The sequence below is a fragment of the Astatotilapia calliptera genome, chromosome 16 (assembly GCF_900246225.1).
Source record: "Astatotilapia calliptera chromosome 16, fAstCal1.2, whole genome shotgun sequence".
Classification (NCBI taxonomy): domain Eukaryota; kingdom Metazoa; phylum Chordata; class Actinopteri; order Cichliformes; family Cichlidae; genus Astatotilapia; species Astatotilapia calliptera.
The window spans coordinates 8,171,794-8,193,384 of record NC_039317.1 but is presented as its reverse complement, the minus strand read 5'-3'; the positions used below and the strand labels follow the sequence as shown (position 1 = coordinate 8,193,384).

The window sequence follows — 21,591 nt, the reverse complement described above, 5'->3', positions numbered from 1 at the left end:
GACACGAGCCCTTCTCAATTATCGGTTCTTACATCCTTCATTCTTTTCCTCACTTCCTCCCCTTGCATTAATCCCTCCCCTCTGAGGAGGTGGCAGGCCGAAAAGACGGGGGAGGAAACGGGGAAATGACTAAATGAGACGTGTTTGCTTTGGAGCAGGAATTTTAGATTAAATATTTGTGTGGTTACAGCTTCATCATGTCCATTGTTTCCTTATTGCCTATTACAGCTGTGGTTTATTATCTCAGATGAGGATGTGTTAATAGCAGAGCTCATTTCATTTCACAGTTTGTTTGTGTTTTTTAAATCCTACACACTTCACCTTGGAGCTGAAAGCTTGATCATCAGTCTGTTGATCATATTAAAAACTCAAGATGTATGAATACAAAGCAATAGCTTCTTGGTTTGTATGTTCCAGCTGTGTCACGCGTCTTTCATACATCGAGGGTAAAAACGACTCGAGTCCTGGTCACAGGCAGGAGGACTGAGGAGCTGAGAAAAATGAGTAAAGATCAAAGAAAACTTGGATTTATTTTTATGGGCTGATAAACATTTTTGTAGTTATAAAAAATCCAGCACTATTGGGTGAAAGGCAAAGCACGGCAGTGAACCAATAATCTCCCAACACTGAAAACATTTTAAAAAAATAAATAAAAGTCTGAGGCTGAACAATGATGTGAATCCTGCTGCTGCCAGTCTAATTTTGCTTAATAAGAAGTGAAAACAGAAGTGATTTTCCTCCAACATTTTTATTTAAAATGTGTCATCTTTTTTCCTGCTTTCATTAAACGCCGATTTATTTTTCCAGTATTCTGAAAAAGCTTTCAAAAATATCTTTAATCAGAGAGCGTGTGTTCGAAAACATTTAATGTTAACGAAATAGAAGTAATAAAATTAGTCATTAAAAAAAAAAACACTATCCGTACATATGCTAGATTTGTCCTTAATGCTGAATCATTGATCGCAAGGTTTACAGGTAAAACTTAAATAAGGCAGATTTCTGATGAGAAAGTGAGTGAGACGAAGCGTAAACACTTTAAAACACAACAAAGTGGTGACAAATCATTGGACTGAAACACAGCTGAGCTGCAGGCATCCTTTTGGTGACACAAGAAGGTAATAAGTAAAGTTTCCCATGGCCCAGAATGGACTAAATGAAAAATCGTATGCCCGGATCCAGTGAGTCAACCACTGGAATTGGCCGGAACATTTTTCTTCTCAAAAATGTTCACAGAAAACATCTTTCTGTCCTCAGTCAGAGGTCAGAGCAGTTTGAGGGCTTAGAAAGAAACCCAGCAGTCGTGTTATCAGCACGACAAATATCACAGGTTACATTAAGGCTCTTCAGCATCACACGACACTGCTGCAGCTCGCAGCCTGCTGTTCACGTTCGAGTCAGCTGCTCGCTCGCTGAAGAGTGAGCAAACCCGCCCGCTGTTGATACTGACTCTCCTTGGCTTGTGTGATCTTGGCCGACAAATCCAGAGGCTTCTCGAAGAAGTTCACCAGCGCCTGCTCCGTGAGCAGTGAGGCCAGGATCTGAGCGTAGCTCACCGTCCACTCGTTGTCCGCTGTCGCCGAACTCCTGCTGCCTCTGCGGGCGTCGACCCCGCCCGCCGCCGTCGAGCCCTCCTGGCTGTTGGCCTCTGATCCGGCGATTTTACCGCGATGGCCGACCTCGCCGATCTGCAGCACGAGACTGGTGACTGTGGCAATAGCCTGGAAGAGCTCGTTCTCCTCCGGGTGGAACATGCTGTAGAGCGTTTTACAGAACTGGATGAACTCCGACTGCACAAGAAGGAACAAAGAGAGTTAATCAACAAACTTCTGCATGTTTGTCTGATTATTTAACGCAGAATACATATTTTTGTCTTGACTTTTTGTCAGAAATCTGACTTTTTTCATACATCTAAAAAAAAACAAAAAACAACAAAACTCTGAATTTACACAAGAAAGGTGAGAGCATGCGACTCCTATACCTGGTTCATGAGAGGCAGAGGCTTCTCCACATCTTTCTCCTTCTCTGTGGCCAGATCCTGGAGCATCTGCTTCAGCTGATCCTGGTAATCTGTCACTTCACTGTCATCACCTAAAACAACAAGAGAGAGAGTTCTTCAGCCTCACAAGTAAATCCCCCTGATAAGTGCAATAACGTGACGAGGGAGCGTGTTTGCACTGACGAGGGGGCAGATTAACATAGAGAGGTCTGTTTGTGGACAGCAGGGGGCTCTTCATAACCGAGGGGTCATCTTCAGTTTCTGTCAGAGCTGCAGATGCGAACAAACGCAAAAGGAATCAATAAATCGCCAACATGAGAGTAGAGCTCAATAACTCGTCATCGTATTCACATAATGAATAACCTGGAGGGATGTGAAGGCAGTAAAGCAGCCTTATTTTCTCATTCAGCTCCCCAAAGTACAGCGTGTCTGGAAAAAAAAACAGAAAAAACATGAGGAGACAGAGCAAAGTGAAACTTCTTTTTATTTCAGCTTTATGCATTTTCCATTTCCCCGCCTGTCCTCCCTCTACCTACCCAGCCAGCTGGCAAAGTCTCTAAAGGTGACCAGGTTGTCGCAGTCCTGGTCCAGGAGGGTGAAGGTGCGGTTGGCCAGCGTGTCGGTGTGCTGGTTGGAGACATCGGGCCACGGCACCAGCAGCCCGTACAGGCTTTTAAACTGAGGTCGGTCCAGCCGATACTGCCGTTCTATAAAGGAGCGATTCGAGTCACAGTAGTGCCACGCTGCTGCCTCTGCCGCCGCCGCCGCGCTGCTGTCCCCCCAGTACAGAGTGATGAAGTGCTCCGTCTGCAGGGAGGAGGAGGACAGAGGAAAACAAAATGATTTAAGGTCTCTTTCGCACATCAATTAGTCTGCCAGCAAGGAAGGAAAATAACCTTGAAGAGATCGTAGATGTCGGCCAAGTTCTCTGCAGGGATGGAAACATCTGGCGACACCAGTCTCAACTGTAAAGGCGCATAAAAAAAAGGGAGCATTGTAAACAGCTGAGAGCTGGGTATGTGTAATACTGTTGTGTCCTTCAAGCTTCTTTTGAGCAGCTTTAAAGATGTTTGAGATTCTGTGTCAGTCTTCTCACCGCATTTTCTTTGGTGGTGTCTTCGTGTGCCTGGAGCACCTGGATTCTGTGCCGACAGCGGAGCTGCTCAATCTGCCGCACTGTCAGGTCTCCGAATTTCTGAGGTCAGAGAGCACAGCATGAAAGATATCTCATGAACTGTGATGACTAAATGAGGATTATGAAGAAGGGCGAAAATGTAGTTGAATAAGCCAGAGGTGAAAAGCTCACTTATCTAACAAAAGGAAGCGAAAGAAAACAAGTAAAGGAGCTGGTGCACAATGTGCACAAACTAATTATTTAAGGCAAATATCAGGCAAAAAATGTGCATCTCTTACGATATAGGAGTCATTGATGAGGTCAGTGATGTTTGTGTGCCTCTTAGCGACACTGCAGCTAGTTTCCTCTGCAGCAGGCGAGGAGGACGGAAAACCGGGGCACTCTACATTTCCAACCTGGTCCAGAAAACTGGGAATCATAGGAAAGCCAACGAGGTGTTAAATTCCACCCGTGCACATACAATTATAAACCATACAATGCAGACAAAAGCACAAAGCATTCATGTCAATCAGTGGCACAATGCTTTGAGTTTTGCTTTACCAGCAAGCTGCAAACCTACCCTGTGAGAATCATAAGCGCCTGCCCGTCATCTGTGCTGGACGAAAGCTCCGCAGCATTGGCCTCCAGCACAGCCAGACCAAGCTGGAAGATGGCTTTGATTCCGTGGAAGAAGAAGCAGTCGACCACGCAGACGGCGCTGTGGAACGGCAGGACGCTCAGGAACAGGGTGAGGAACCAAGACAGGGACACAGAGGAGAGGGTGGAAAGGTCTGGAATCTGTTCAGCCAGCTCTGGCAGACGCTCCCTGATGAGCTCCTCGAACACAGACTGGTCCACCTGAGCGCCTGCAGGAGAGGGCGGTGGAGTCAGACAGTGTTGGGGCAAAGAACGGCCTTGGATGTAAGCCTGTCCAAATTTTTCTCCAAGTTAAATATATTCAAGACGTGTTATGATTCTCATAAGTCTGACCTGTTTGATGCCCATTTTTCCTTAATATATGGCTTTTTCATCATTCTGACCACTAGATGGCAGCATAAACATGCTATTCAGTCTGTGCTATTCTGCAGTTCCACAAAAGATTTTTATAGTAAGGCTTTACTTCTCTTTGCTAAATAGCTGCTGTGTTCTGTAAAGATAAGTAATGTTAATGTGGTTTCCGTGTTTTAACTAGAGGCAGGTTGTTGCCAGAATAAATATATCAATGGTTTACTTTAATTTTTTTTTTTAAGTAATGTTGTGAATCTATGCTTCTACAGAGTCTCAGACCACAATCACTGTTCTTTCAAAAATAAGTGACGCCCACAAACATGTGGACATTAAAAGGAAAAGGAAATTGCTACAAATGCAACACGCAGGGCAAAAATAAACACTTTGCAAACACAGGAAATAATGCCTATTCTGAAAGCCTGTCTCAGAAACGGTACATGCACCACAGTAACAGCAGCAACACAGTAACCACTTATGTGCTTTTTTTAAAAGCGTGGCTGCAAGCAAATAAAGCTTCTGGGCTCTTTACCTATGACCCTGCGATTGAAGTAGTCGGGCAGCATTCTTTCACACACGGCCACCAGCAGCCAGAAGGCATCTTCCTCTTTAGCATACAGCAGCAGCACCGATGCCAGGATGTTCATAGACTAGTGAGAGAGAAAGCAAAATTCACACATGCATCTTAAAGTCAGGATGAACACTTGAATCACATGAGTGGTTCTAGTATTACACTATAAGTGCCACCATTACAAAAATGACTAATACTGCTGCTTACCTGACAGTATCCGATCTTTGGGTTGCGGTGAGCATACGCAGTGAGGACGCGCCTGAGTGCAGCAATGCCTGTTGGGTTTTGGAAAGCGGGATGGTCTGGCAGTGAGCGGTGCAGGTCCCGTTCGATCTCCTCTGTGGCCAGGTTGTTATGGCCCATTGATTTCTGCACCAAGCTGGCGTAGTAGCCCTCATGGGACCCTAGGTCAGAGGATGCATCTGCACAAACCACACAGGAATTAGAGAACGGAGAATGACCTGCTACCCAGTTTTGTTCCCCAACGATATATATATATGCTATAAGAAAAATCCCAGGTTAAAATTATTCTGCACACCTGTGCCTTTTACCTTCGATTGGTTTCATTTTTAGTTATTCTTTGCGGCACACAGGAACTATGTTTGGATAAAAGGAAGTGAGAATGAGCAGAGGAACAGACCACACACCAAAATAAAATCTGACTGACTGAAAGAGTGCCATTGCCTGAGGAACAACAGATGCAGAGAAGAGGATGTGAAGCCCAGGTTGGGTTTAAACACAGACACACACACACACCTGTAATTCCATACTTGTGGGGACCCTTACAGTGATTCATTGCCTGCTGGGGCCAGGACCACAGTGAGACTTAGATTTAATCTCAAAGTGTGTCTTCTTGTTTTGTGTGTGCTGGCCTACCACATCTGTGTTTTTACTCAGCAGATACATCAGTGTATCGCTCATAATTAACCACAGCGTTCTGCAGCGCCATGCAATACCCTCTGGTATGAGCCTAGTTGGGCAGGGGTTCATCCGAAAGCAAGATAATGACCCAAAACATGAGTCCAAGCTAGGCCAGAATTACCTCTGGTAAAAAGTACAAGATGATAAGCTTGAAAACATGGAGCAGACAGCACTTAAACCCCATCGAGCTGGTTTGGGATGAACTGGACACAAGAGGGGAAGCAAAGCAACCTACAAGTGCCGCACATCAATGAGAACATCTGTGACAGATATGAGAGGAACTTTCTGAACAATATTCCTGTTGTAGAAAGAACACCACGGCAGTTATATCTGCCAAAGGTGGCGACTTTGATGAGTCAAAAGTTTAGATTACATTTTGGTCAATAAATTAATTCCATGATTTCTTTTTTAACTCCAATTGCTTTTATTTCAGAGTACAATGACACATTAAACTGCATAATTTTCAATACAAAAATTGAAACATTGGGGTATGTATATGTATACACACCCCAATTTTCACATAGCATGTAGGAAATATGTTCCAGTTTTGCAGATGTGCCACAATTGCGTGCAGGCTAAAACAGCCTAATTAACTTCTGCTAATTTGACGTGTTGATGGGTATCAGAAGAGTGCATGGCCTCCTTGAACCAACACGATGCTTCACTTGTGCAGCACAGACCGTGTGCAGCGGTCTGTTATTAAGATATTTGAAATAGTTCTTATAGTGTTTTCCCTCCTCTAACATTGATGACAGTTTGAAGTCTTTTGTGGTAGTTATGGATGAGGTACTTTATTTTCTCAGATGATAAAGCTGTCCATACAAAATGCAAAATGCCTCTACTTCCTGTTCTCTTTACAGTAGCTCAGTGATATTGATGCTATCTGCGTGGTCCTATGCTATCAAGCCAAAACTTCCAGGGTATGTAAACTTTTGATCAGGGTCTTGTTTCTGTTGTCTTTATGATTTAAAAAGGGAAAACAGAGCTGTGCATAAATGATTTAACCCAACTACTGACCGTGAGTGAAAGTAACGTTTTTGTATTATCATTATTTCTGAAAAATGGACAAAACAAACAAAAAAGCATAACTTCTTCCAGGCTATGTAAACTTATTACCACAACTGTATACACATATATATTTATATACCTGAAAATATCATCCACAGCTCCCCTCGCAGTGACTCTGGTATCCCCATGGCCACAAGCTTTTGGATCTTCTCTGTGCGAAACATGTGGACGCCACGTCCGAACTCAGAGAAATGATCCTCCCACAGCCGCTCCTTCACCTGATTCGTGCTCTGACACAAATACACACATTTCCTGATCCTGACTTACTACATTCAGCTGATGGATATTGTTCTTTTCTAACTCTTAGGGAGAGACGAGCCTTTTAAATCAGATCTGAAGTGACTCTGAATTCATTCGATTGGTTATTTATATATCAAGTTACAGGTTTAGATGAACAGTGTCTCAGACTCCTCCCACCTTGTTGCCGTTGGTTCCTGGTTGATTTTGGTGGAAGGCCGTCATGAGAGCTTCACTGTTGACAGTGTTGCGCAGGACATGCTCCTCTATCTCTTCTTCATCAGAGTACCCAGTGTCATAATAGAAGGTGTAGTAAGGTGTTGGGGAGCTCTGTGGAAAATGTGAGGAACAAAAGAAACGTCAGTAATTACAAACAATATTTCTCTGACTGGATCCCTTTGAAATTAGAGCTGAACAGTGCTTGCAGTACTTCCCTTAGCCGTCATACAGGAAATGTTTCCAGTTCCACATATGGCATTTTAACTTTGATTAGAGAGAACATCATAAAGTGCTTCTAGCAACCGTTTGTCTTTATGATTTTGGTAACAACCCAGTGTACTGAACATTACTGACTAGTTCTTTCTGTTGTGTTGTTGCATTGTTTCATTTTCCATTATCCGTATAAATGGCAGGTCCCACCCAATTAAACATCCCACTCACCACGCTCCTCTTGCCCTCTTTCCTGCTGCGGAACATGGACCGTTTCCACTGCAGCGCTCGAAGTCTGGAGTTCATGTTCTCAACCAGCTCGTCTCTGTCGTTCAGCTCAATCAGCTGGAAGGCCTTTTTAGTCCGAATACTCACTATGACAGGGTTGGGCAGCGCGCTGGTGCTGTCTGCTTTCTCTATGGACAAAACCTGGTGACAAAAATGGCCAAAAGAAGTGGTAACGCATCATAACACACACACAGTTGTTCTTTGTGCAAAAACAGAGCAGGAATGCAGACTGGCTCCTGCTGCTCAAGCTGGAATCGAAAGAAGAGAAACATCTTCACAAGTGGGAATCCAAGAGGCTGAAATTACTAACAACACTGCAGCCACGTACGAAGTATGCAGAATCAGGAGGAGCAGAGGGGTAGGTTAGGTTTGTGAAAGACAATGCTTCAATAGAAAACACAGGATTAGAAAGTATGAATGACTGAACAGATTGAACCACCGGCTAATTCTCATCCCAACCGGTTGCAGCAGATGGCCCCGCCCCTCCCTGAGCCTGGTTCTGCCAGAGGTTTCTTCCTGTTAAAAGGGAGTTTTTCCTTCCCACTGTCGCCAAAGTGCTTGCTCATAGGGGGTCATATGATTGTTGGGTTTTTCTCTGTATCTATGAAGCGCCTTGAGGCGACTTTTGTTGTGATTTGGCGCTATATAAATAAAATTGAATTGAATTGAATTGATACTCTCTTCCTTTCACAATGAACTGCAAAGACTTTATTACAAACTAGGATCTAAAAGACTGAATTCCCCCAAAATGCTTAAAGTTTGTCTTTTTCACCTTCATGTTTTTTTTACAGTTTGCAATCTGGCTGTTAATTTGTGTCAAAGAGACAAGTGCTACTAAAGCCACTTCCTTTACATTCCTGACAGAGCTAACAAAGTGTATACAGTGTGTTTTCATTTCCTTCTGCAGGGCGCCACGTGATCAACCACATGAAATCAGTCCACATGTTACCGGTTAACCACGGCAGACAGAATAAACAAAGACTCTCTGTGAAAGCTGTCTTATAGGGACAGCAAAGATGAAGCCAGACTTTTCATTAACAAGTGCATTTATGTTCAGGTAGTCACGACTAACTGTCACATGACATGGGACCAAAGGTTTTTGGGCCTTCTGTCACCTCCTGTAGACACCTGCAGTCTTTTAATTAGCCACATGGCTGCATTTACAATGCATTTTAACCTGGATTGCTGTCCATTATGTTTATTGTTTTATGAGACACTTAAAGATTTAACTTGAACTTTTGTACTTTATGAGAGCCATCTGCAGGCCACAGTTATAAATGTCAGGGAGGGAAGTATGTAATAGCTCTAATAATGTGCTAAATGGCAAGTACTGTACCTCTGAGAGGGGTATGAGCAGGATGAGGTTGCCTTCCTCTCGGCTGGAGAAACACAGATAACTGTCGGTGGTGTAGAGAGTCCCGGCTGTGTGGCAGCGGGCGTGTGGTGTCCAAACTGAACAGGAGGCCACCTCATAGAGGTTTTCACTCCGTGGGAGTCGAAACAGAGCCAGAACATATTCCCTAATAGCCTGCTCCTCTAGGATCCTGGGAGGGGGAGATCGTTAGAGAAAGAGTCAGACAATGAGGCAGTTTGAGACAGGTGGGGGAGTGAAAGCAAAAGCAAATGACATTACAAAAACTTCAGTCAGTGAGGAAACGGGTCCAAAAGGACAAAAAATATTTACGTCTCATTCACTTTCACTAAAACTACACACAGGGACATATAAACAGTTCTTAGTCTGGCTGGGAAATCAAATCTTCACATTTCTGGCAAACAGATAAATCTCTACAGAATAAAGCTCTGGTCCTTAAAGCCCTTAAACTTGTATATTAACAGCTTCCAAAATACCAAAACCGTATCAGCTGTTTGAAATGGAGTACAGAAGCTGTGCCAGTGAACGGCAACAGCAACAGTGACGCTCAACACTGAACAAACGCGCTGCGCTCAATGATGCACGACTGTGTCAACGTCACATTAAACGAAGACAAAGAGGAGCTGTAGCACGGCCTTGCTATGTGCGTGATAATCGACTGCAGTGCAAGAATAGAACACTTAAGTGCAGTGCTGCTCGGCAGGGTTTATTGCAGAGCTTTCAATCCCACCCTATAATTTTCCAAGACAAGAGAAGCGCCCTTGTTTCCTCACCGTTTATCCTTTCCCAGTGCAAATGCTCTTCATGTTTTCTATTTAAGCTGCATTTACCAATGACAGACATGACAAATCACATCACTTAAGGCTCTGTAAATAAATATAACAGAACAGTTGAGGCCAGAATTTTAAATATACTCATCATGAATGTGGTTGTAATTTTAATGATTTCTTTGAACTGTTCTTTTTGCAGAGTGTAATGACTGGACAGGCCAGGAAACCCATTCCTGAAGCATCGAAATTAACGTTAGCCCACTGCGTCAGTTCAAAAACCAGTTTTGATGCATGTTAGGTATCACTGTCATACTTCAACACTAAACTGTGTCCAAGTTTCAACCGTCTAGCTGTTGAAGTTAAATAATTGGGAGGAAGTCCTCCTTCTGCATTATTCTATCCACCTTGTGCACAAGGACCACGGGTAGCAACAACAGCCCCAGTGAATGATGCTACCACCACCATGCTCCACATGTGGTGGCACAAACACATTTTCTGTGGCCAAATAGCTCAATCTTTGTCTCATTTGACCACAAAACTTTCCCCAGAATTCATTTGGCTTGTCCATGTGGGCAGCTGCAAGTTTCGGTCAAGCTTGAATAACTTGTCAATAGTGACTTCACCAATGAGAAATTAATAGGCTTCAGCCTTGTGAAGTTAAAAGACATTGTAGAACCTTCAGCGCCACGTATGTTAGAGGCTGTCTGTGTACTTTTGACCCTGTGTGGATTAAAGAAAATCCGAAATTCATATTCGACTGTGCTCTTCCACGTTAAAGATGTTGGTGTGAAGCAGGTCTATCGAACATGTGTCTGTAGGAGAGTCGTCTTACACTTCCACGCTTCAGTGACAAGCACCTCCATCTGGTCGGTAAAACAAACCGACCTCAGAGCTGCGGTGAGAGCGCTTGCGTTGTATTTCAGGGATGTCTGGTCACCCTTTCGCAAAAGCAAGAAATCTATTTTTGCTTTTTAACTCCTTTCGCAGAAACGTAGGCTTTCTTCTTGAAGATGCAAAACAGATTTGAAGTGAGTTTCTGCCTCCAACCTCTAAACTGCCAAGAGACAGGCTGGTTGTGCCCTGAGGAGATCAATTCAATTTTAAACACAGCTCTTTGTCCTCTATTTTGACCCAAATGTTTTTATTTCCCATCTGAAAAAGAAGACCCCTCAGCACGACTAAAATGCAACAGACAATAACTGTTCGTTGTCTGTATATATGCTATAACACAATCCTTTCACTTTACATTACATTTGTTTAAAGCGCGAGCATCATTTTTAACATTCTGCCCTGTTATTTGGATGTTTAGAGGCTTACTTCTCACATCCTGAGACATGTGCATTAGTCATGTGCATTAGGGGCGATCGTGGCTCAAGAGTTGGGAGTTCGTCTTGTAATCGGAAGGTTGCCGGTTCGAGCCCCGGCTTGGACAGTCTCGGCCGTTGTGTCCTTGGGCAAGACACTTCACCCGTTGCCTACTGGTGGTGGTCAGAGGGCCCGGTGGCGCCAGTGTCCGGCAGCCTCGCCTCTGTCAGTGCGCCCCAGGGTGGCTGTGGCGACAATGTGGCTTGCCATCACCAGTGTGTGAATGGGTGGATGACTGGATATGTAAAGCGCTTTGGAGTCCTTAGGGACTAATAAAGCGCTATATAAATACAGGCCATTTACCATTTTTACCATTCAAATGTGAAACACAGCACAGCGACTGGCGTGCAGATTTATGTGACCTCTCATAATATATATAGAAAGAGTCCAAATAGAATAGAAACTGAATTACTGCAGATGTTTTTATGAGTGGGCTATGAATGAGGAAGAGAGGATCCCAGCAAAGAAGTATGTTAATACTAACGTCCATGGGAAGTCCCATTTCTTTTTCTCTTTGTGAATTTGGCTGCCTTCATCTGCCACTTGTGATTTCAGTCTCATCACCACACGTTCAGTTCCTCTTTTGCTATTCATCATCCTGCCCGTTCTGGACCCTCTGTACTTTCAAGCTCTATTCCTTCCTCCTCTTCTTCTTCAAACACATGCATGGACACACACATATAAAGCAACTACTGTGATGTGGTGTGTTATCCCGACTGGATAACACACCACATCACTTTTTTTTTTTTAGATAAAGCTTTGAACCTGACTTCCTGTAATGGTTTTGAGGTTTGTTTGGGTTTTGTTTCTTTCTTTCTTTTTTTAGAAAAATAAACAAAGTGTATGCCTGCATTACAAAAAAACACAACAACACAGATACACAAAAGAACACGGCACAACTTCTGTCGCCATGTTTGTTGTTGCTTTGGAAAGCTGCCCCCTGCCATGCACGCACACAAACACACACATGCACACACCCACCACAAAAACCGCTGCACCAGCAGTGCTACAGGAGTGGAGCTGTGTCACACTGTTCCTGTGATACTGAACTTGTGCTGTGAAACGGCAGCTCTGTGAGGCTGAGAACACAATGAAACCTAACGCCTAAGCAGACTTTTCTTTTTAATTCCATTATTTTTACCCTATAAAACCTACTTATTTCTTATTCTTCAGTAATACTGTTAATACTGCAGCATCCCGAGCAGGTGTGTCAGGGAGGCTGTGTTAGCTTAAATTTTCCGCTTGCTCCATCATACTGAGCAGATCTGCGTGGGCTCTGTGATGCTTTGAGCTCAGCAGCCTTCATGCTGGACTAGCAAAGCAGTGAGACTGTGAGTGAAGCGAGTAACCGAGTTCCTGACTCAGTGGGTTAGCACAGGCAGGAATCTACATAGTAATACTGCTGTGTGTAAAAAGGGAAGTAGTGAGTTTCAGGCTGACTCACCAAAGGCTTATGAGAGAAGCATAATTGCAATATTTGAATGACTCGTGCCTGAAAGGATCTACAACAGGGGTGGGCAATTCCAGGCCTCGAGGGCTGGTATCATGCAGATTTTAGATGTGTCCTTGATCCAACACAGCTGATTCAAATGGTTAAATGACCTCTTCAACATGTCCTGAAGTTCTCCAGAGGCTTGGTAACGAACTAATCGTGTAATTCAGGTGTGTTGACCCAGGGTGAGATCTAAAACCTGCAGGACAGCGGCCCTTGAGGCCTGGAGTTGCCCACCCCGATCTACAAGGACCTGACTAAAAAAGCAGTACAGCAACAGTGTTTACCACAGGTATTCAACATGAGTTCTTTGCTAACTTTTTGGGAGGATTAGAGTGAAGTGAGCAAAGGTTTGAACTTCTTTCTGTGGATAACTTTGTTTTATTCCTAATGTTGCTTAATCTCACATTAAGAAACTCACTGTCTGTTTGTATTGTTAGCACACACCTGAACCGGCACTGACCTTTTGGTGATGCGTGCGGGCTGCTGCAGCACTCGGTCCAGCTCTAGGCCTTTGCTGTCCAGCAGCCGCCTCAGGGCAATGTCAGCCAGCTGACCTATGACTCCGAATGCCTCGTCCAGGTTCAAGAACATGGAGAACTCCCTTTGCCGCTGCCGTGTGGTGACCCGAATTGCCTCCGGCATTAAAGCGGTGGAGACCCGCTCCAACCGTGTTACCTCTGCCCAGGGAATCACAAACTTGACTGAAGGGGGAAGGAAGAAGAGAATAAAATCCCACTGAGTGTATGAGCTTAGAGCCACCTCGCACTCACTATAGTTTACACAGCAAGCTTTTCTAATACTGTTAAAAGAGAATGTGAGTTTCTCCAAATGCCAAAGTCTGAGTACCGTTATTACCAATTTGATGAACAAGTGCAGTCTTTTAGATCGAAAATGAGAGCTCTCACTTTGGAGTACAGACCTTCCTTCCCCAGCAGGAAGGAGTAGAAGGCCATGTGGTTGATGCTGAGGTAGAGAAAGCCCTGCCGAGGCACCCGGCCCTTCCAGCAGCAGCAGGAGTAGTACGTCACCAGTTTCTCTGACGAGGGGAGGCCAAAGTGAACCTCAAACTTCCGGAGCGCCTCCCTGAACTTCCCCGGGTCATCCTCCTGGGCCGCCTGGCGTCCCTGAACCTCCTCGGCGATAAGGCCCTGCAGAAGACAAAAGCTGGAGTCATTACTTCAGCCTACTTTTAAATGGGCTCACAACCACATCATTTAAAAATCTTTGAGAAAATCACATCTTTCAATCTAAAACTCATCCTCTCTGAGTTTTTATGACTATGCCGGCAATTTACAGACCTTGACTTTTCCTTTGACGAAGCTGGCAACATCCTCCTTGTTCTCAAACACAGACAGAGAGTGAAGCAGGTTGTGGAGCAGCCAGTCCCAGTGCTTGTTCACCTCTTCTATGGCAGCTCCTGATGAAAGCAAAGAATGAGAGAATTTAACATCTCCGGCCGGTCAAATGAGTCAAGGTAAGGCAACCGAGTATGCAGGAATCTCCCAAGGCTGCAGATCACAACAGGCACACAGATGAAAACAAAACAAAAAAAAGGCATAAGGGTTCAGCTCACCACTGGCAATGATCCAGCTGACCTGGGAGCCGGGAACTTGGAGGAGGATGCGAAAGGGAGTGACCCTGGCAGTGGAGTCCAGAACATTGTCAAGCGCCCCCACCAGGAGCCCTGCAGAGATGGCAAAGCACAGACAATCAGTAATCAGTGGGAATTCTGCCGTGTGAAAAGTCATTTCCTGATGAGTGTTAATATTTTGTTCTTATCTCTGAATTATTTAGCAAAAATACTGCAACCTGCTGCAGCCATAATGAACCCCAAAGTAGCCATCAGTGGACATAAGAAATAGCGAAAGAGCTCAAATACTGTCTGCAGCCTTTTAAACTCTCACAGCAGTGAAGCAGCAGGTGATGGACACATACACGCTGAGAAGATCTAACACATCTATTGCTTAAATAATCACTGAATATCACATAAACCTCAACTACAACAACCAGAAAAACACAATCTCACAAGTGTACTAATGCCACTCTTCAGTCTCCCTGTCAGCGGAGTGAGACGGGGTTGAAGAGCTCTCGAACAGACAGCAATATTTCACTTCTGCATGACAGAAGGAGAAACTGGAAACATCCAGAGAGGCTGTTTCCAACACCAAGAGGACAAGACTGGTGAGTTTTATACATCTCTGGTCTTTATCTCAGATTACACTCACTGCATATGGCAGGGACTTTTCAGTGTCCAATTTCAGGATACACAATAAGCCTAACTGACGGTTTTCCATCGCATGATTTCACTCCATCCACTTTCCTTTAATTTATATTTATGTTTTATTTTAGAATTACAAAGGGTTTTATTTTTTTATTTCTTGATAATCATTAACATTGGTAATATTAATGATGAAAATGTAGCATTTTCATCTTTTTTGGCCAACTTCTGTCAGTTCAGTATTAGCACCAGAGCAATTAATGCCTTTTCCCATGGAGTCTTTCAAAAGCCATCAAATGACCTATATGTTTGCACAGCCTTTTAGTAATGTGCCTGCACTTGCTCTGCTTGTACAGCATGGTGTAGAAGTCTTGAGCCACCCCTCTTTCTTAAAAATGTTCTTCTTGAGCAATAGTTCTCAAAGCTTTCTAAAGGTCTTTTAAAGTTTTTCTTTGGATATTTGCTGCTTTTAACTTATTTTCAGTCCAGTCATTCTGCCTGACCCTTTTCAGGAGGGAAGTTGTTTTGTTTTGGTTTTTTTTTTGCTTGTTTCTTAATCCGTTTAATGCTGACCTTATGGATTAATCATTCAAATGCAAAAAGGGCATTTAACACAAAGGATGAACAAATGTTGTGTATACACGTGACAAACAACTTGGCAAAGAACCAACTTAAAGTTTGAAAGCATCAATCTGGAAAAAAACTGACTGCCAAGAGCTTCATTATCAGCATGACGATGATCCCGAACACACTGACAGTGCAGTGTGCAGAAAAACACACAATGGGCCTCCCCACAGTCTGGACCTCAACATTATTGAAGCAGAGAACTGAACAAAAGGCAGCCAACGTCTAAAGAAGAGCTTTGAAGACTACTTAAAGAAAATTCAAGAAAGTCTATCGAAGAGTTGCATGTGTACAAACTCTGTTTTTACCTTATATACTGTGTTCCCATGTGTTTCAATGATCACTCCACCCATTTCTCATTTTTCTAGAAAAATATGAAGAAATGAGGGACGGTTTAAAACATTTGCACATTACTGCATGCACTGCATATTTTTAAATTCTGGTACTGCTTTTAACTCCAATATTTTGTTGATTTTAATTCCGCTAGTATGCTTTAGATGAGTTATCATAAAGCCTATCATGTCTGCTGTCTATGAGAAGCACTACACGTGTTTGCCTATTATAAAATATGGCTCAGATGATGAGGAAACCGTAGTTGGTTCCAATGGAAACTTTTCAGGCAGCATGCAGATTAGCTTCCCTCAAAGGCATAATCACAATAAAGAGACAAATAGAGCAGCAAAAACTACCACTTAAGACACATCCAGCACAGCAGAGAGGTCGAAGCCAACCTTATTACGGTTTTGATGAGTCTCATTTAAAAACAGAGGGACTTCGAATGTAATCAGGCATGTAATATCCACCCATCTCTTCAGCAGACGACTGAAACAGTTGCTCAGTTCAGTTTTAATACCAAAATCCGGCAGGAAATCTGCATCTCCACAGTTGCAATCAACTCCACAGATGTTCTTGAAGCTAAAATTGAGCCCCGAACCCTCATAAATTTGAATGACTCCGTGCATTGCAGTCGTCAGGCAAATAGAAACAGACCAGGCACACATGGTTCCACGTCCTGCCTGAAGCTTTCATCGGGTCTCAATAGGGCTACTGTCATCAGGTTTTCATCTTCCTGAACCATAGCTAATCTGCATCATGCTCTCCAAATAACTACACTCTTGGTGCCACTTTTATTCTGTATTTCCTCTGTGCAAAAAGCACACACTGAGGCAGACAATATTCTGACTTGAAATCAAGAAGTCCATCAAACTTTGAAAGAGTAGAAAACAATAAAATCATTATGATAAATAAGAAAGTGATAGCTTAATCGCCATTATAAACATAGCAAATGACCTAAGAGAACTCCAGAGGTCTTAGAGAGTAGCTACACACATTCTTCAATTTGAAAATAGATAATGACAATGCAATAAAAATAAAGACTCACAGAACCTGGTTTGTATGAAAAACTGGGTTATAAGTTTGAATTGCTTCAGGAGCAGTACCACACCCATCATAAGAGTTTGAAACATAATAAAAAAAATAGGTTCCTTAAGGTTTCACATTTTCAACAACCCACACTGATGGCTATCAAACCCATTTAGAATACTATAACCAAAATAACACGTATGGAAATCGCACAAAACCTCTGGATACAGGGACTAATGCAAAGTATTGATCGTGATAAGATACGCACAGAGCTGTGTAGCCACATCCTCTCTGCAGGCCTGCAGGCGCACTTAACCATAGTCAACTAAGGACAGTCGACATTAAAAATGACACTTTCAGCAACTAGGACCAAATGGATGCATTTCATTTGTAATAGGTCAACACAGCCATCAAATCCAATATGTCTGGCTCATAGTACCCCAAAGCCCCTTAGTCTAACTTTTCTCTAATACTTTTAAAAGGTTTATTAGAAGACAAAGTTTGGGACTTTTCCCCTTAAGGTACTTTCACGTTTTACAACCCAGCTTTGCTTTAATCTATTAAAGAATTTTTATCTTTCAAAGACGCCATTATCAGTGAGATCAGCCCACCCGAGCTGAGCACAGCCCTGCTTTTCAAAGCTATGACTGAAAAAGATGAGGGCAACCAGATCTCTATCTCTGTGTTTAGCAGTGTCTTCTCTGGTTTGGTACACACACGCAGACACAAAAACAAATCTGCATGAACAGAAAAGGAACTCGCATGCTTGCTTATAAGAGGTTCAGTATAGTTCAACAACTTCAGGCTTGTCAGCCTGTAAAACCTGCCATGAGGCCTCATGACTGTGCCAAAGAGAGTCATAAATCCACAAAGTATTTCAATGGACATGAGAAACATTCAGAAACGATGTTGTTTTTATGTTAATTGATTAATAATAATCAAATTCAGGCCGCACATCAGCTCATGAGCCCTTTAGAGCCCATATTGGTGAAACGCTCAGCAGATGAGGGGGTAGAAATATAAAGATAAGTCTTTTCCAGCAGACAGCTCTGACGATCAGCCAAATGTAAACCACATCTTAGCTTCAAACTTGACCTGCCTGAAGCTGCAAATCCGGCAGCCTGGCAACACAAAACTATCCATCTGTCACCACAAACCCAGACGGGGTTTACACTGGTGAAGCTTCCAGAAAATAAAACGGAGCCACGGTGAATCATTGCCTCTCTCTGCTAACGGTCACATTGTAGGGGAATACTGCTGTGGAGACATGATGACTGCAGGCGACCTTTAGGAGGCTCGCAGCAAAGCAAAACAGACGTCTGCTTTCACATCCACGACGCCGTGATCTCTGTCTGCTCTTGAATGCATCAAAATTAATAAACGGGACATCATTTTCTTGTGCTCAGGCTGGAGTGGTGAACTGAGGCTCGCTGATCGGATGAGGAAACACTAAAAACAACACGAGAGAGGCATTAGTTTGAAACAGAAACATGTGAACGGGCTGATCAGCTGCAGATGTTACCCAGCCCTTCTCAGAAATCCAGCTGGAAGAGTGTAGTCACCGGTGATAAGAGCAGAAGAGTGCGTTTGTACAGCTGAGTTCTGAGACCACATGCACAACTCGCCTTTCTATTTAATTAATAGGTGGAAACATGAAGCAAATCCAATCTGAGCCACTAAACAGACTCTGCCGCGTGGCTTTTTTTCTACAGTTCCTGAATTAGTTAATGGTAAACGACGTGAGAGCAGGACTTGACCCTTTGACCCTCTGTCTTCTCTCTATGGGAACAGCAGGAACAAACACAAAGTAAACTCCAGCCAGGAAGTCCCACTTATTCCGTTTTATGAGAAGAGCTCCACAAGCAAGAAGACAGATCGTAAAAAGGAGACAGTGGATGAGGCACATGCTCGCTTTAATGTAATTAACATCAACTAATGTAAAAAAAAAAAAGTGTCCAGTGCGCCTGCAAAGCCTGTTACACAGACGCAATACACACACAGAGGAAACAAGACGGAGGAGGCAGAAAACAGGCCAAGCTGCAGCCGCTGCAACAAGTGTGGGGTCAGAAATTTATAGAAAAATCACTAAAGAATAGAAAGGACAGCAGTGTCACAGCAGCACGATGCCACCTCTGTAACAGCTAACACAATAGGACCCTACAGCATAACAAAGCCTGTTTCCTACAGGAAATTACAGTGATAGGTCAGAGTTCAAATTCAGCTGGCTTTTGTTTGGGGAATTTTTCATAACAGGTTAGAACACAAGTCCAATAAAAAAAGAAATTTTAAAAACAGCCAACAATGCTCTTGTGATGTTTATGGTTATTGTCACCACAAGAATTCAAAGAATACTGCGCCAGGAATAGCAGGAAATGGGTTATCCAACTGTGATCTGTACAATACTGACAAACACTGAAACAAACGTGTGTTTTATGTTTTATAGCAAAGACATTTAGCAAATGCTCGGATAAAAAAAAAATAAATCACGTAAGAAAGAATCATACATCAGAATCAGTTTGTTTGTTTGCCCCAGTTTCTTTTCTGTCCTTTCACTGTTTGACAGGTTAAGTCTGATTCACAAGTTCGTGCACAAGACTCTCACAGATCGCAGTTCGTGCGATTTGTGAGAGTCTTGTGAGGCATTTGTCTTTGTCCGAATGTAACACAAGTGCTCTGTTTTAAATGGATGCGTTTGTGGTCTGGTGGTAAACATGAGTTAACCGCACGTTTCGTGGGTGTAGTTTAACGTCCCCTTCAGAGGATGCAGAGTTTGAGCAGGTGTGAGTTACAGGTATGCGGCTCGGGGGCATTCCTGATTGCTCGTGGCTGCTATAATCCAGGCATGTGCTGAACTTTGATTTAACAGATCTACGTGTACACTGATCTTTCTTTGTAGAGAACCGTCCTGAACACACCCCTTCTTTGGACACCCAGTTGTTTACCTGTGACCCCGCCTGTTGCCATTCTTTGTCCATGCTTGTACCTGTTTTATCTGCCACACACCCGTGCTTTTACCTGTCCCTCTCCCTGTGTGTGTGCCTGTGCTGGCAGCATGGCCTCCCCTTTGTTTGGTGTTGTTGCTCCAGTAGCTGACTGTTTTATTGTTTACCTGTGATCCTGCTGTTGGACTCGCCGTGGCCTCTCCTCCTCTGCAGCAGGAAGAAGTCGTTGCTCCTCTCGGTCACCCAGAGTTTCAGCACATTTTTGAGCAGAACTTCATCGGGGTTTAGCCACATTTCTTCTAACAGGGAGGGACCGGAGTGAGCCCTCTGCCGACTCGGTCTCTGCAACAGAGGGGAAGTATAAACTTTATCTGCCTGTTTTTCGGCTCGGGGGTGGCCCGATCGCTCCTACAGCGGCGGGTTTTCGGCTTTATCCATGGCCATCCTGCGCTCCTGACAGCTGCAGGTTTCGGACTTCCTCGCCCCGCGTCTGCTCCCACACACCAGACACACAGCAGCTGTACACACGACTCACAGATCGCCTATAAGAGACGATGACTCACTCGGTGGCTGAATCGACTTCCCGTAGCTTTACATACAGAGCGGAGCGGTTACGATTGAAAATGAAACAACATAAAAATATAACTCATGGACCACAGTGGTCTTTTTAGAGCAGGGGTGTCAAACAGAAGGCCCGTGGGCCAGAATGGGCCCGGGACAGACCCTAATCCGGCCCATTGGATGGCTTTGGAAGAAAGAAGGAGAGCATAGATATTTTTACTTTTAATTGTATTTTCACAGATTTTACAGCTTTTCCTACTCATAAAGACCCTCTCATGGTCATTCACACTACACAAGGTAAATAATTCATAGAAAAACATGACACAGAATGTCCAGCTTTTTTTCTACTATAGACATTTCTGTAGTTTTCTGTTTGTTTTTTTGAAAAAAACAAAAACAAAGTTTAAAAAAGTAACAATAATAATAATTTCTGTGAATTAACAGAAACTTTTTTAGAAACTGTTTTATATTTACAGGAATTAGTTACCAGAACCTTTGGTGTAATTTTACACATTTATTTATTACAATTTAAGCCGAAAGAGCCAAACTGACAGATTTCTTTCATTTAGCTTCAAGAGCAGCATTTTTTTTTTATCATGTAGAAAAACTGAGATGTACTGTTGAAACTGCACTACTTTTTTAAATTTTTCACTTCAGCTCAAACTGAGCTGTATGTGTGCCATGATGTAAAATGAGTGTGAAATCCCTGCTTTAGAGTATTTGTTAATGTGCAGCTGTCGATGTGACGTTTGTGGAATAATTTTGAACTTAGCCACTATAGCCACAGCCAAAATGTTGCTTTAAAAAAAAGAAAAACCATTATTATGCAGAATATTCTCAGTCACATGTTTTCCTCTTCAAACTCACACGATCCAGTCAAAGAAACAATAAAAGCAGTTTAACAGAATTAAACTCACCTCCCACCTTTATTTAGCCAGCTGTGCCATGTAACTTCAATATTTAATATAAAATAATGTCAAATTTCAACATTCAACAATTTCAACAGGAAAAACTTACTGTAATTTAAAAATAATAAATTAACCCGCTACAGTAGATTCTTATGAAAACAGTCTGCTTTGGATTTGATCTTTGGCTCTCCTGCAACTCGTTTAACCACATCTGCCAATTGTTGCATAAGTTTCCACATGAGAGAGGAAACTTAGATTTACTGAGATCAGCCGCAGCAGATTTTGAGCTAAAGAGCTAATAAATAAGTGAAAATGACTGTAACGTGTTCTGCAGAGTCTAACTTG

General features: G+C 43.1%; 1 protein-coding gene across 1 annotated transcript; it reads right to left on the bottom strand.

Moving 5' to 3' along the window:
- Positions 1-517: 517 nt before the first annotated feature.
- On the bottom strand, positions 518-20,376 carry tbc1d8 (TBC1 domain family member 8). The gene is made up of 20 exons (XM_026144271.1): positions 19,945-20,376; positions 14,205-14,315; positions 13,930-14,048; positions 13,551-13,779; positions 13,092-13,332; positions 8,966-9,173; positions 7,573-7,770; positions 7,093-7,242; positions 6,755-6,905; positions 4,894-5,108; positions 4,648-4,765; positions 3,691-3,976; positions 3,410-3,539; positions 3,093-3,191; positions 2,893-2,961; positions 2,533-2,803; positions 2,360-2,425; positions 2,180-2,266; positions 1,979-2,088; positions 518-1,787 (listed from the first exon to the last, which is right to left on the bottom strand). The coding sequence occupies exons 1-20, from the start codon at positions 20,069-20,071 to the stop codon at positions 1,395-1,397; spliced, it is 3,378 nt and encodes a 1,125-aa protein (XP_026000056.1). The 5' UTR covers positions 20,072-20,376; the 3' UTR covers positions 518-1,394.
- Positions 20,377-21,591: the final 1,215 nt, after the last annotated feature.

Bases quoted from the DNA above. Each gene is read 5' to 3' on its own strand.
- tbc1d8 (XM_026144271.1), bottom strand. From the start codon at position 20,071: ATGTGGCTAAACCCCGATGAAGTTCTGCTCAAAAATGTGCTGAAACTC. The intron at 13,780-13,929 runs GTCTGTAAATTG...TGTCTTCTGCAG, and splicing joins TCGTCAAAGGAAAAGTCAAG to GGCCTTATCGCCGAGGAGGT. The intron at 9,174-13,091 runs GTCAGTGCCGGT...TCCCCCTCCCAG, and splicing joins CCCGCACGCATCACCAAAAG to GATCCTAGAGGAGCAGGCTA.